Here is a 15,607-nt window from a genome sequence, read left to right as displayed (position 1 = left end):
CCTGTTCAGCATGAGCCGTGACACAGGCAGATTTACGGCGGATTAAATTTATTACAATCATTATACTGCAGACTGAATACACCAGACTTCTGTCTGAAATATCAAAAGCATTCAGTTTGTAGAAGGAGAGGTTTATTTTATTTGTAACATTTTTTGAATTTCTGCTCGGCCCTATAAACCCCCTTCATTATTGGTTCACTCAATCTCCTTACATATTGTATTAGTGTATTATATTAGTGCCTTATGCCTACAAACCTATAATGATATATTCTAATGTTCAATGAAAAACCAGCACTGCTGTAACGAATGCTGTGATGTCCCGTAACATGGCTAAAAACCTCCATTTTAAGTCGTATGCGCACGTAATGCGGACATCTCAGTTGGATCAGGACATCCGATGATAATCCCACCTCACACTGTTCCAGTGAGAATGACTACATTCACGTTGTCCCTGGCCGTTAGGATAATGTTTTACTAGTTGGTAAACCTGTGGATTTTACTAAATTTTACACAACATGCTTCATGTGAATTTACACATTTAAAAAAAGAAACTTAAGAATGAGATGACTGAGGAGACGAAACTGGTTACACCTGTTTACTCAGCTCGCTTTTAATATAAAAAATAAATACATTTTTAACATGATTACTTTATTGATCACATTTTTTGTGATGACCATGGATATTATAACAATGGCTAAGGCCCAGTGATACTTTACCGTCCACTAAACAAACGCATGTTGCTGCAGCCTTTCTCCATTTGGCCTTGTAGGCCTTTTTTAATGATAATCCTGAATTGTCAGATTCGTTTTCGCAAATATAATTATACATAAACAGGAATAAGGACATTTGACAAAGGTGAAATATACACAGAATGACATTACAAAGAAAACAGTAAGATTTGTGCGCAATTTTAGGATTACTTTTTCCCTGAACAGGAAGGCTTGCATTTTTAAACATGTTTTGAAATATTCATATTTTAGAAATTCAGGCCTTTATAGTTTTATTTTAATTTAAGAAATGATATGCTTGAATATAAAATGTATGATTTTATACCACCAAGGCTGCAGACAGAATACATTTTCGGTGTGTGTGTGTGTGTATGTGTGTGTGTGTGTGTGTGTGTGTGTGTAAATATAAACCAAGTCAATGTAATTCATTATCATTCATTTCGAAAATCATTAAATTCGTGTAACCTTTCCCTGGTGCAGTTATATAAATATAAAGTTTTTCTGATTATTTTTTTTGCGTGTTCACAAATACAGCCGATGTGACCTAATGACGGACGGCCTGATATTCCACTTTTCACATCTTACACTTGTTATTATGCTTAATATTTTTTTTGTTGTATATTTAGCTGCTTTTCTTAAGGTCGTGCTTATTTTAATTACCAGTAGAATTAAAGACTAACACATCGGTGTTGCTTGCGTTTCGCAACCACATATCCAAAAAAAGGTGAAAATGGACTTAAGTGTAAAATGATATTGTAACAATAGGAAATATCAAAGAAAAATGTTTTTTAATCGCAGGAATAATAATAATAAAAAGTTTTTACTTTAATAACCATCACACACTCAGACCCTCGGTGTGTCAGTGTGTAAGAGTGCGGAACATCATCCAGTCCTGTAATTACACACTGATACACGAAAAAGACTTTTGATATTATGTGGATGTTTAGTCATTTCGAAAGATTGAATAGATGAAGATTTGAAGTTTATTTGACTCCATCCTCACTACAGGCCCAGTGTTCACACACACAGTGACCGTGCGACCTGACTTTATGGAAATATATCAGAAGTCACTTATAAACACAATAGTGTCTCCTCATCTGAATTGAGTTGACATTTTGTAGGCTATATTTAAATTTGCGTGCAGTGACAATTAAAATATTAATGTAGAGTGATACATTTATTTTTATCCTATATTTGCCTGGCAACAGAAGGCTATATATATGTACAGGCGTGCCATGACGTACATCCTGAATTATGGTCAGTGCTGACATCACGGATTCACTCTGTGGTCTGATCTTAGGATTTTTTTTCTTTCTTTTTCAAACTGCTTCTCTGCTCAGGAGAAATAAATAAATAAATCAAAGCATAACTGATCAATTCACGATCCACGGCTCGTCCTTTTGCTCTGACCTATTTTAATAAAGATCACTGCTGGCGATAAGCCACACATCTCACTGAGTGTCCCTGAATTTACAAGAACTTTAATTCCATTTGCTCTCACATTTGCATTTTGAATTCAGGCTTACCACTCAGTCTTCTACAAATTGAGATGCACAGCAGAAAATAGGCCTGCACTGTACATTTAACCCAACAGCCTGCTGATGTCTGACTTTATAGACCGGACAAGTCGTGCAACGAATGAGTCACATGAACCTCCGCAAATAAATCTCGTGCAGAAATGAAGTGACTGCCTGGCATGCGTGAGAATCACGTCCCCTTACCCGTGTCTTTATTATCGGTGATGGGGGAATACAGCTGTCAGTTCTTTAGTTTCATCAAAAACATCACAATCAGGGCTGTGTTTCTCCTCTTGCGCTGTGTCTGCAGCCTGGTGAATATTTCACACGGGCCCTGTTATGCAACGTTTGTAACCTTGAAGAGGTTGCAGCATCACTGTGGTGCGGACGCGCTCTGCGGGGAAGAGGCCAGGGATTGCACTGTATTTGTCTTTTATTACTCACTTGTGTGCTTCATAAACAGGCGTGTGTCCCTAAATAGCTGGCTGACTCTGCACGTCGCTCTAAATAAAAACAAACATGGGAGTGACTTCAATTTCTCCGTTTTATTTGTAGAGATCGTTTGAACAAGTGTAAATGTGTCATGAGAAAAAGAAAAGAGATTGCACATTGGTGGACAGAGTATGGGGTTAGTGTCTCTGGACTAAGGGTTGATTCCGTTTGATTCGATGGCTTGATTAGAGGTTTGAGTTTTAGCAACGACAAAATAAGGCAAAAAGAAAAGACACACAATATAAAACAGGTACAAATGTGTTTCCACGTGGACTGAGGTGAATATCTCACTAGTTACATGCACCTCGCGGGTGACTGTGATAACGATCTGTAGCTGTGAGTGCGTGGCACAGACGCCACAGCCTAATAATTAAAACAACTTACAACTGCCAATAAAATTGACAGTCGAGTCAATAAAGTTCACGATACATTCCTGACCTGCGCCCAATAAACTCGTGTACATGTCAGTCATTTCCCGCAGGTACACACCGGTGTGGGTAAGGTGCGAGGAGACTGCAGTGAGAAGCGGTTCGACCTGCGAAGGCACGTAGGCTGCGAGGTTGTGCGGCTGCAGCAGGAGCAGCGTTGGCACCAACAGGCTCATAAATAAGGTGATCCATCTGCGCGCTGCCACCCGCGAGCCCCGCGCTCGGTAGGAGCCACTCTCGTGGGGGACCGAGATCTTGTCCACTTCTCTGAGCTTCAGCGAGTCCCACTTTTTGACGTCGAAATTGCGCACGAGGGGACCGACGTCCATGTCTTTCCGAGAGGGCAGTGGAGTCTCCTTCAGGACCCCCAACTTCTCCCGAAACTCCTGCATCTGCTGCAGAAAGCACAGGGGGTCGGTGACGCTCCTGAACGAGTCTGCGATGCTGAGCGCCCGGCTGTGCTCCTCCATCGCTGCGCTCAGCTTGGTGATCTCCGGGTCGTACGCTTGCAGCACCACCAGCTTCAGTGTTTCGAAATCGGACAGGATCTCGTTCTTTTTGCATTCGAGGGCACTGATGAGCTTGTCGAAATAGTCTGTCACCTTTTCTGCGTCCTTGGTCACCGACTGGAGCGCCCTTTTCTTACTGGCTTGTAGTGTCTCCAGGCAGGACAGGATATCTGCGCTCTGCCAGCTCTCCACTCGGTGGAGCAGCTCTTCAAAAGCCTCCTTCTCTCGGTCATATGCCACCTCCAAGGAGCAGAATGTATGCCCTTTGTGGTCTTCTGTAGTTGCGCAAAACCCACAAATGAGTTTCAAGTCCGTGGCGCAATATATGTTAAGAGGCTGGCTGCAGTGTTGTTTACAAACAGACATCTTCGGCAGAACCCTGATTCTGCTGTACTTCTCCACGATGCCGCGCAGAGAGTAGTTGATCTGCAGGCTGTTTGCGCCGTTGTGAGGGGTCTCTTTGCGGCATGTGGGGCATTTGAACGGTGTTCTGAACGCAGGACCTCGGTTCCCCTCCAAGAGTCCCTCCAAGCATTTCTTGCAAAAGCTGTGCGAGCACAGCAAAACCCGAGGGTCCTCGAAGAGACCGCAGCAGATCGGACACGTAAGTTCCTCTTCTAGCTGCTCCATGGTATCCTGTAAACACATCACCCAGGCGTCAAATCGATGCGTCATGTAAGTAAAGAAAACCCAATAAATCAACACTTCATGAAAACAGCTGCTACACATACGCACCCACACTCGGAGGGATGCTGCCCCGCGAGGCAGTACAGGCAATAAATTACACACGAAAATGCTGTAGCATCGCAAAGGATACAGATATTTGCAGTCATGATCCAGCTGTGTCTGGAGTATTCCCATCTTGAAAGTGAAAACGACTCGCGTCGCTGTGCCCGCGTAAAAGCTTGGCACGGGCTCTGCCAAAGCCTCCGTTTGCCCATCTAGCGTTAAACAACATCCTGCTGTTCGGTGTCTGTGACCAGCTGGAGGTGTACAAAAACACTCGAAACCGCGTCCCAAAAACAGGCAGCATATAAGTCAAAATCTTTAATCTAACTTTATAGACGCAGACTGTAAGAGCAAACGATTTTCTCCTAGCTTTGTATCACACAGAAGCAGGTCAGTGGTTAGCTGAGCTGAGCCCTGAATTACAGCCGTGTAACCAATCCAATGCGACAAATTATCGACAAACAGGGTTCGCGTTTGCGTTGCTCCTGTTGGCAAGGTACTGAAGTAGGGCTGTGACAGATTTTGCAAGCGCATAGTAACATGCAACTACTGGACCAAAAGAATCACTCACCAGCTGCTGAGACGCACAGTGCAACGCAATCATGGCGCTTGTTGCTGTGCAGACTTCGCCCTTTCCGGGTAAAGAGTTAACCGTTTCAGAGGCGCACGGGAGATTCAAACACAGCTGTTTCTTGTGTAAACCCGCACAGATAAATCGGGAGATGTACTATTACGCATCCAACGTGAGAGCAACGTGTACTGAGAGTCATTTTGTCCACTTAATTTCAAGTGTTGGGATGTTTACGCTTCTGTCGCGGCTGGGTAATTTGCAGAGGGTCCCTGCCGGTCGGATGGGGGAGGGGCTGTTGCTATGCAAAACATTACAGCGTGAAAAACTGTCAACTAGGTTTTAGTCCCATCTTTGCATCACGGGCTTTTTTATACTGGCCCACTTGAGTCGCTCGTGTGAGTACTTGTCAGTATAATACATCTGTAAACAGTTAACACGATAAGAGGCAGCAGCTGAAGGCGCCCAGCTGCATCAGCTGATATCAAAAAAGTGAACTTCACTGCGATGTAGCGCCGAGCAGACAAGTGGCACAGTCTCTTGGCGCCGTGAGATAACAGATACTGAGAAAGACGATCTGCAGCGCACATCAGCAACACTGTTTCTGGCTTCACGTTTCAGCCAGCTGAGGATGCTCTTCATGATAAGTGGCCAACTCAGCGTCTGTCCACCAAACATTTGATACATTTTCTAAAAAACCCACTTTATTTCCACTTGTGGTTATGTAACATCGATATCCAATAGTTACTTAGTCACGTGTAGAAATTTTGACCTTGATTTTCTTCCCTTGTTTCCATGCCATCAGGAGCAACTGCCTATCTTTGCCGCTGTGATTGGATACAGTTGGGTAGCAGGGGCTTATGCAGCTCCGGGCTCTGCCGCGGGGTGTCGCTGTTGCGTCGGGGCAGCCTGACGTTTCGACGTCGAGCACTCTTTGGTCTGATGCTAGGAGTTTGTTTCCGGATGTTTAGCTAGTGTCGGAGCAAGAATGGCTGCGATGTTTACGTGTTGTCTAGGCTGCTGCGGAGATGGCGGAACGGGGCATATTCCCCTCAAAGAAATGCCGACCGTTCAGTTAGACACCCACCACATGGGTAAGGAAGTTTGACTTTAATCCTCACAGCTGGTGTTGAGGCAGTTGGTGTCCGCGTGAGTCCAGTTGGCAGTGTGTGACATGATGTTTTGCTACTTCCGCTGTGACTATTAGCTACGTTAGCTAGCCGAGAGCTAGTTGTTGTGTAGCAACCTATGCTGTCAGATCTGTTTTAAGTACAATGGAGTGGTTTTTGTTTGGTGGTCTAACATTATCCACTTAATTTACTCCCTGTAAGGTTATCTGTGTTAAATATAGTGCGACCTGACGTTAATACCAACAGACAGGGCAACTCGTGACATCTGAACTCTGGACACTGGTGATAGCCGTTTGGATCGACGTTTCCCCGTTTTTTCAGTAGCTACACCAAAAATATACCCTCCACACATGTTGTAAAACATATACAAGAACTCTGCTTGGATAATTTGTGTCTGAGGTGTTTTCACCAGTTCAATTACCTCGTTAAAAACCTTCCCCCACGTTGAGAAGAAGATTTTTCATTTCAAATTTGTAACCTTTGGACTCAAAATGTCTCCTCCACTGAAAAGTTTAATCTTATTGCATACTGGACCACGATTGGCTACCAAACTAGCTGTGATGTCATAAAAATCCTGCTCATAGGTCCACGTCTTATACTGAGATGAAAAGTAAACACAGAGACACTTTATTGTCCTGTTTATTATCAGTATCCAAGAACTGCAACTGATTTACAGGCTAATGAACATAAACTTACTCATAATAGAGAATTCAAATTACCAATCACCAGTCTGCTCACTGCTGAACTGATAAGTCAATTGGTCATCCACAAAAAATCAATCCGAAACAATTCTGAAAATTATTCTGTTCATCTTTTGTCGTTGATTATGGAGAAATCTCGAACATTCTTTGTTTCCAGCTTCAGGTGTGAGGAATTGCTGCTTAATTGAATAACTTTGGGTTTTTCTTTAAATAAAATAAGCCCTTTGAAATTGTCATCAATATTTACTGACATTTTATAAACTGAACAATTGACTAATCATAATAGTGAGTGGCAAAATTATTTTGTTGAATTATTCTGTGTTTTAACTTCAACGTCTTTTCTTGCCTTTCTGTTGCAGGCACAGATGTTGTCATTGTAAAGAGCGGCCGGAGGATATGTGGCACTGGAGGCTGTCTGGCCAACGCTCCTCTGCACCAGAACAAAAGTTATTTTGAGTTTAAGATCCAGTCCACTGGTAAGCGCCTGGCTTGTAGCTCCAGCCTTATTTTCTTCCCAGACTGAAATTTTCTGGTGCATTCCGAGAGACAGTTATTGATACAGACACGCTACCGTTTTTAGTAGCAGCACCATCTTGTGACTGCACGCTCACTTATAGAATTCTGTTTACTTAGAAAGACAAAAAAATGTAAAGAACAAGAATTTTTTTTCTTCACACTTATGACCTAAAGTAGCGATACCCTCTCGCCGCTTCACATCTACAGGCTGTTTTTTATTAGCGTTCAGTTGTGAATCTGTTATTCATCTGAAAATTGCTAAACATTTGTTATTGCAGATTACCTTTGTTACAAATATCAAGACGTTTTAGTCTTTGTGGTAACAAGAGTGTTTTAGAACCGCGGATACTCAGTGCTGTGCTTTGTGTTTAGGTGTGTGGGGAATTGGTGTGGCTACACAGAAAGTGAATCTTAATCAAGTGCCTTTGGGCAGAGACACAAACAGCCTTGTCCTGAGGCATGATGGGTCTGTGTACCACAATAATGAAGAGAAGAATCGGCTACCCGCAAACAGCCTTCCTCAGGAGGGGGACATTGTGGTAAGTGCAAAATTAATTTTACTTGCTCCTGAATTTAAATCTGATGACCATATCGTTGAATCATATGAGTCAGTTGGTTTCTTTGAGGGCTCAGATGGTTTCATTTAGACTAGAGTATATGTGCTTCACTAATGATTACTGAGATCTTACTCCCTTATTGTTATTAGTTTCGCCTGTACTCATATTGAGCTGTTTCATGCGAGTGAATCAAACCCTTCACACTAATTATCTGCTAGAGGCCTGCTGGCCCTGTGAGTCCTGCTGTAGAAATTAATATTATGAGGTTGTTGTTTTTTTTCCAAGGCCATGGCTGACATCGATATTCACATGGTCTAATGTGGGCCGGATAGCCTTGTGTTTATGCACCAAATTACTATGTGGCGCCAGTTTATTAATCATAAAGAATTTTTCATACATTGAAAAACCTTTTTTTGTTTTTTTGTTACAAGGCTTATCGTTCAGGACCTCAAAATCATTTTGTAAAATGGGATGTTAATGAGCACAGACTTGGGATCTGGAAAAATGGATTACGGGAGTGGGCTGGGGACTCAGAGAATCCTGCGGGTGCAGGCAGCTACAGTGCAAAATCCAGCAGGGGCTGGCACACATGCAGACCTGTATCTATCACTGTCAGCAGGCATGTCGTCATCTGCACAAAGTGGTGTTTGACAGCTTGTACCTCACATAATAAGACAAATCTTGATTGTCTTTTTCCCAAACCTAAAATATAATTAGTTAAAAACCTAGTTGTGGTCACTATATGTTCCTTCTAGTCTTGCCTCAAAAACAACAACGATAAGTCTCGGCAAACATTTGGATCGTGCAATAAGGCATCCCTGCTTGGTTCTTTTATGGGAATTTAGTTCTTTTAATGCTAGGGCTAGCCTCATCATATACAAATGTTCAACCAAGAAAAGTTCCCCCAGACACTATTTTGTAGAGGCGAAGTGGCTGGTTCCTGGGATCAGCACTGCCTGACACGATTGTGATTGGTTCAAGGAGCTAAAATCAAGCCAGATTGATAATGGGTTCAGTCAGACTTTTCTCCTGGGCTGACACAGCACTAAAACAAAACGTGGAGTTATAAGAGACTATGGTCCTTCTGAAGACACCACAACAGCTTAAAAATGTCTACTGGAACTTATAGCTTGGTAACTTGGCGACCCCTCGAGTCCTTTAGTGGCAGTACTGTATTTATGTGACCTTTACCAAAGAGAGCCCACAACCCACAAACATACAGTTACTCAGACAGAACAAAGACATGTATACAAATAAACTTGTCATATTGTCAACTGAGCATTTTTGCATGAATAAACTTGTGTAGAGAGAATTATTTCCTCATGATGCAGGCCAACCAACTGGTAAATGCTGCTTTTATTGTTATCACACAACTGAACAAAAAGGTTGGCTGAACTTAATTTTTAACTGATTTGCATGTAGGTACAATATTATATAAGATGCTGCCAGCACTGAATGATGTGTGCATGCAAATACACATTTTACTGCTCAAGTTCGTTTGAGAGCTGTGATTGTTCATGAGCCAGGAAAAACAAACTCTGACTTATTATATATTTTCAGTGTGAGGCTTCATTTGTGATTCAGCCTATTAACAAATATTTCAGTGCAACTTTATCTTTGGCAAAGACATTGACCATGAACGCCAATCTTAGACTGATTTTCTCTCGTTTTAAATGCATATACATTACTTCATTGTACTTGCTCAGTCAGCACAGTGGCTATGTGCAGATAAGCAATATAATGTATTTCCAAAGTCCTTGATATCTGAAGAAATTGACTGTAAGCTACATTTTTGATTCATCAGAAAATGTTTAGTCCTGTTTTTATGTCTCATTTTGTTTCAGATGCATTTTATACTTGAAGGGGCGCAATGTTGACCATAATTATAATGTAAGCTCAAGCCACCATGGTCCATTATGACAAGGTGTTACTGCACGAAGTAGAGACAGAAAAAGAAAACTGTGGGATAAAAACCAGGGGTTTCACGATTTCAATTCTAAATCAAAAATTGTTCAAAATGAGCTTTCAGTTTCGATCATCAAATTCAAAGGCGGCATCGGCAACATCCCAACATACCCCTCTGTGCAGAAAGCTGGCAATTTTAAACAGACGAAACAGCTAGCTTGCTCTTTGAGAAGAGGGTTCAGTCCTGGGGGAAGAACTGAACTGATAACATTGCCAGAGATAGTTTATTAAATTGCTTGGGAAGATGGTTTACTTGGGACAGGTTTGAGAAACTGAACTTTTAAACATATTCTATTTCTGTCTGTTGTTTATTTATTGAATCACTGAAGGATGTTAATCTTTGTTTAACTCTGAATTCTCTATTTTTGGTGAATATTACTTGTCTAACCATAACCTGCAAAAAGTCTTTTTTAAAAGTTTAAAAACGTAACTGACAGTTGCCAGGGCATAAAACCAGTGATCTGCTGATCTTAACAAATCCATATGTGAGTCTAACAATAGCTCAGACATCTGTGGTAGAATTAATCATAGACAAAACTAAACTATTAAGCTTTCCCAAGCTTTTCCTGCTCCTCCTGACTTCAGATGGTCACGGGAATGTGGACTCAATGTTTTTTCTATTAATGGGTTACAGTCACAAACTTCAAATAGCCAGACTTTATGAATGCTTCATCTTTTATGGTTCAACTAGCTTTGAATATGTAATCATATCACATGCAAATACAGTGATTAATTCCAGTCTTGTTTGTGTTCCTCAGGGCATCACATATGACCACGTGGAGCTGAATTTATATCTGAATGGAAAGAACATGCATTGTCCTGCCTCAGGGATCCGAGGCACTGTATTCCCTGTTGTTTATGGTAAGCTTAGTTAGTTGTTGGTTTGATTTGCTGCCTTGGTTACCAGGGTTTGTTAATTATTATTATTATGTGAACATTATAGAACAACTTTCTCAGAAACGCCATTAAGGCAGTTACAATTTTATTCCACTAGAGGGCTGTATTTGTAAATTTTTACATAACACTGCTCATGTTGTATTTTTTATTCACATATTTATCCACAAACAGATTCCACACATCTAAGACTGAGTGATGTGGACTAATCCAAACAAAGTCTCTAGCAGGGAGGGTTAGTCAGGAACAGACATGATGATTTTCTTGTTTTGACTTGTCCTCTTTGGTTGATGTAAAACTTGTTGGTGAAATCACTGGGTGATTTAATGTTTTGGGGGGGGCATGGAGGATTTCTGTACTTAGTGGCAGCTTTGCCTGTTCCTGTCCTACAGCAAGACTAATGCAGAAAAACAGTAACTTGTGACTCATTTGGTTGAGCTTTCTCTTGCAAACACCCTCTGTTTTTAGAGCACCGCAAATGTTTCAGAGCTAGAAAATGTATCAATGTAATCAGAAAGTCACTCAGGGTGACCTCTTAAGTATAATCACAAACTTTCCACCTAATTTTCTGTTGTGTGGTATTTTTGACGGCCTAATTAATGTTTAAGGTGCAAGCACAACTTTTTTGGCTGAATGTCACTTCACTATTTTCTAACAAGCATTGGCAAACATGCTTCATTCTCACTTAACCATAAGAACCTTGTTAATCTGGTATGTTTTCTGTTTAAACGGCAACTACCTGTGCATAATTGAATACCAGTGATGTCATAAAATATAGATTTTTCAAAGATTCTATCAGTGTAGTTTGAGTTAGGTTTATAATTAGTCTGAATAAAAATGACTGAAAATTTAATTAAGCTAAGAATAGAAAACCCTAAGATTATAACCTAAATTAGTTCTATGAGCGGCAGTGGATCAGCTACATTTTTGTTACTCCCCTTATATTATAATCCACAACAATGTCCTCTTTGTCTTATCAGGTTTTTGAGAAGTCTTTAAATATTCCTACATAAAACCTACGTCTGCCTCTGCTACATACATTTATACTTACCTGTAATGCTTGAATAAGAACAAGATTAATGTGTCCAAAAATCAGCCTTCAGTTTGGTTAAAAAAGTAAATAAATAACTAGAAGAGTTTTTAAAAGCATTACATTTTTGTATCGGACATCTGTAGGCATCCTAGTTTTATCTGAACCTCATAGCTTTGTTTCCAAGCGCTTCAGAGTTTGTATTGGTTTATATTATTGTTTTTAACTGCTTTAGAAAGCTGTTGCATATAAAGTAGCTTTATGGATCAGTGACTTGATTTTGAGTGGTTAAGAAGGAGACCTACAATCATCTCCTGCTGTTACCACACCTCAGGGGGACCCTAACTGTGTGAGTAGGAGAGTGTTTTTTGGCCGGGAACCGATTTATGAGATTATGCTAACTAACCCTAACCCTAACTGTGAAATCCAGGCTTAGGTTGTGTTAATAACATTACGGCACCTTGAGAACTCACTATAAACAAGCTCAGACAAAACATAACATTGTACACTGAGAGATTATGATCAAATATTAGCTGTTATTAGTCATTTGACCTAATTCCTGCAGAACAAATAACTTAGCAGGATAAACAAGAAAAATGTTGGAATGTTGTCTATTTATCATATTATTACTCCTGAGTAGTAGTAATAATAATATTATAGTGAGTCACTCCTAATTTTGACTCGGAAATGGTGACTTTTCATCAACTCTCACTATTTACACATGGTGTGACCGAGCACCACCCATTTGATGTAGCGGTCCAACCAAAACAACATACATCCAGGGTTTGAATATTTGACTTAAAGGAGAAGTTCATCCAAAAATGAAAATTCAGTCATTATCTGCTCAACCCCATGTCGATGGAAAATCAGCTGAATTTTGTAGTCCACAAACATTTCTGGCTCTTCACCTCAAAACCTCTACTTCACTTATCTAAGACAATGCTCCAGCGTTGTTCTGCTGTGAAGTTACAGAAATGTGTAATGAAACCTGACTTTCCATTCGGCATGGGGGTGAGTAGATAATGACTATAATTTCATTTTTGGGTGAATGTATCCTTTTATTTACATACATTAAAGGGTAACTACAACAATTTAACACATTAATGTCTGTTAAAGCTGCTGTCGTCATTTTAGCTAGCTTCCTGTCCGTTTTGCAGTTAACGATCCCCTCCCTCCTCTCTACATCAACACACTTGCAGGACTTCTTTCTATTTTTCGAGGCAGCTCTCTTTGCCTCTTTCTTTTCTTTAAGCGTTTTCATCACTTGGCCTGTTTGGTGGTATAAGCCGTCAACGGGAGCGCTGGAATTGGTTGCTTTCCCTGTTCAACCATTGCTGGTGTAGGTGCCAGAACAGTAGGATCCTGCTCTCAGCACCGCCTCTCAGAGTTCTCTGTCCTGATTGAATAAAGTGGGCAGGGATACTAGAAAAAGTCTTTATTCTTTCACTGCATGAGCAGGGAGAGGAGAGACGTGGGTTACTGTCCAAACACTCTACAGCAGTGATGACTGTTGGATTACAGCGATATTGAGCACTCATTTTAACAAGAAAATAACCCTTAGAGCAGCAAACGGCTCTTGGGGCCTACTACTGCATATGTGAAAAAGGTAGTATGCCTTTTGTGGCTCCAGAGGAAGCTGCATGTAATCTGATAAATTGCCTTCAGTGATTTCACTCAATGACTAAGTTGCATTGTAGGTAATGTAGGTGCCAGGTTTTGAAAAGGAAGACCAATTTGGGGAATAAAAAAGGTGATATCTCTAGTTCTGCAATATGGATTTTGATTATTGTTTTTTTAAACTGTCCATAATGAGTCCAACAAGTCAACAGTCCAATGCAGGACCAGTGGACTACTTTTCAAATCCAGTGCCTACATTAATCACACTGCAACTTAGGGTGCACTCACTCTTGGTGCAGTTGCTTCGTACTGTGCCGAAGCACGGTCCCTCCTGCCCTGCACTCACATCGCTCCGGCTGCAACAAAGCCTGAGGACAGTTACCTCTTGTGCATACATCATCACATCGTAGTGCAGTCGCAGCACAATCGAGAACAACACAGAGAACATGACAAACAACTGACTTTTTTGTGGCTTTGTTTTGGTCATAGACGGCCCTCTCACATCCCTGGATTTCTTGAGTATGCAAGGTGGCATAATATGCATGATTATACTTCATATCCACATTGCGTACCCATGTTTGTGCTCATGCATGAGCAACTGTACTGTGCTGAACACACCTCTTCCAACCACTTTATCAGATTATGCAGCTTCCTGTGTAGCTACAGAAGGCTTTATACTACTTTTTCATGTCTGCAGTCGAACTGCCCAACACCTGTAAACACACTTTAATGTGGAAAATTGGTGGAATTACATTTTAACTTAAAAACAATACTGAAACAGGGATATGCACAATACATGATGTGATCTTGTTTCTTTATGTTTTGACTTAAAGTCTTCTAATAGTAACAATCTGTTTGAAGGTTTAACACGATGTCTTTCTCTTGTTTCAGTGGATGACAGTGCCATCTTAGACTGCCAGTTTAGTGACTTCTACCACACAGCTCCACAAGGATTTGAGAAGATCCTGTTCGAACAACAAATCTTCTGAAGAAACACTTCAGCTTCAGCCCCGCTTTACGTTGTCATCCCCCCTGTATATCTCATAGCAACCTCCGTGACACTACAGTTTGACCTCGATCGGATTTTATGATTACATGTGGCTTGAACGCCTCTTGTTTTGTTTCCTGTGATTACTCTGTCTCTGCTGCTGTGATGGCTTTACTGATGTCGGAGTATTCTTGAAGAAGTGGGTATTTCTTATCAATGGTCGGCTCTGATGGGCCGTTAAGAGTCTGTGCTGATGGAAAACTGTCAAACCATTACCTTGTGTCAGTGGTAATCACCCTGTATTAACTGAAACACTTTGAATCGCTGCTTTATTCATAATCTGTGTGTAGATGCTGGGCAGTGGATGTAATGGTAAAATGTTCCCATTGTTCAAGATCAGACGCCATGTTTTGTTATCATTTCTTCATACGTACATGTAATCCCCTAAATGCCACACTGACATCCCAGCATACGCCCCTTTATTTATTTGTATTTATTTGAGTCACAGATCAAAGTGACATGTCTCTTTGGTTTGACAAAGCATGAATGTTTTCTTTTCTTTTGGCCAGAGAGTTTGTGGACTGATGAAGGATCAATGGAGGTCAACACTGACGCATCACAACATTTTAAATTGCCTTCTTCAATTAAAAATACAATTCAAAGCTGAGATATTGCAACACTTTTTAATTCATGTCACAGACATGGTTTCACATCCTGACTCCAGTAAAGCAGTACACATTCCAGGTCGCAGCCAGTGTCCGAGGTCAACTTTTCGCTGAGGGGTGCTGAAAAGAAAACATATTCCAAAGTGAAATATTTCTTAAATGGCTGCCACCAACATTTATCAGGATCGATTCCTAAATCATCGTAATGAACAGCCCTTTAGTTTCCCCAACTTCAACCTTTATGGTGTATTTTATTCTAAATATCAGAATATTACCTGAGCTGGTGCTGCTTGTCTCTGATTAGAGATTTAAGGTTAAAAATGTCAATCTGTTGTGTTGTATTGGCATTGCATATCCGCTGCTGAAGTGTGACAGTCAGATATTTCAAAGTGCTTGTCTTTGTTTGCACTAATGATGTTATTGTACAAGCAAATCCAAAATATTGTTGATTCATTAAACTTTTGTGTCTGGAGGCATACTTCTCTCAGAGTCCTGTCATGTTTTTATAAAGCTGTTTATTCACTCTTACCTGCAAATAAACAAAACGACCATTGAGCTGCACAGCTGTCACGT

At 40.8% G+C, this 15,607-nt stretch overlaps 2 protein-coding genes across 4 annotated transcripts in view; one reads left to right on the top strand and one right to left on the bottom strand.

Annotated features, from left to right (window-relative positions):
- spryd7b (SPRY domain containing 7b) overlaps positions 1 to 15,512 on the top strand; it is a 28,013-nt gene extending 12,501 nt beyond the window's left edge. Inside the window, exons 1-5 of one of the 2 annotated variants that reach the window (XM_084361472.1) lie at positions 5,840 to 6,065; positions 7,162 to 7,278; positions 7,691 to 7,857; positions 10,599 to 10,701; positions 14,273 to 15,512. In XM_084361472.1, coding sequence (XP_084217598.1) covers positions 5,960 to 6,065; positions 7,162 to 7,278; positions 7,691 to 7,857; positions 10,599 to 10,701; positions 14,273 to 14,370 — 591 coding nt within the window. In that variant the 5' untranslated portion in view covers positions 5,840 to 5,959 and the 3' untranslated portion in view covers positions 14,371 to 15,512. Of the gene's footprint in view, positions 1 to 5,839; positions 6,066 to 7,161; positions 7,279 to 7,690; positions 7,858 to 10,598; positions 10,702 to 14,272 lie in introns of those variants that run through there. The other variant, XM_084361473.1, reaches the window with a different exon arrangement.
- On the bottom strand, positions 2,772 to 5,293 carry trim13 (tripartite motif containing 13). Of its 2 annotated transcripts, none has more exons than XM_084361470.1 (2): positions 4,975 to 5,293; positions 2,772 to 4,310 (listed from the first exon to the last, which is right to left on the bottom strand). In XM_084361470.1, the coding sequence occupies exons 1-2, from the start codon at positions 5,005 to 5,007 to the stop codon at positions 3,108 to 3,110; spliced, it is 1,236 nt and encodes a 411-aa protein (XP_084217596.1). In that variant the 5' UTR covers positions 5,008 to 5,293; the 3' UTR covers positions 2,772 to 3,107. The 2 variants fall into 2 exon arrangements, with proteins under 2 accessions (XP_084217596.1, XP_084217595.1); XM_084361469.1 differs by lacking the exon at positions 4,975 to 5,293 and adding an exon at positions 4,410 to 4,957.
- Positions 15,513 to 15,607: the final 95 nt, after the last annotated feature.

This window comes from Pagrus pagrus, assembly GCF_965226575.1.
Source record: "Pagrus pagrus genome assembly, chromosome: 9".
Classification (NCBI taxonomy): domain Eukaryota; kingdom Metazoa; phylum Chordata; class Actinopteri; order Spariformes; family Sparidae; genus Pagrus; species Pagrus pagrus.
This window is presented reverse-complemented; position numbering and strand designations above follow the sequence as displayed.

Bases quoted from the DNA above. Each gene is read 5' to 3' on its own strand.
- trim13 (XM_084361469.1), bottom strand. From the start codon at position 4,535: ATGGGAATACTCCAGACACAGCTGGATCATGACTGCAAATATCTGTAT. The intron at 4,311-4,409 runs GTGCGTATGTGT...ATGTGTTTACAG, and splicing joins CAGCATCCCTCCGAGTGTGG to GATACCATGGAGCAGCTAGA.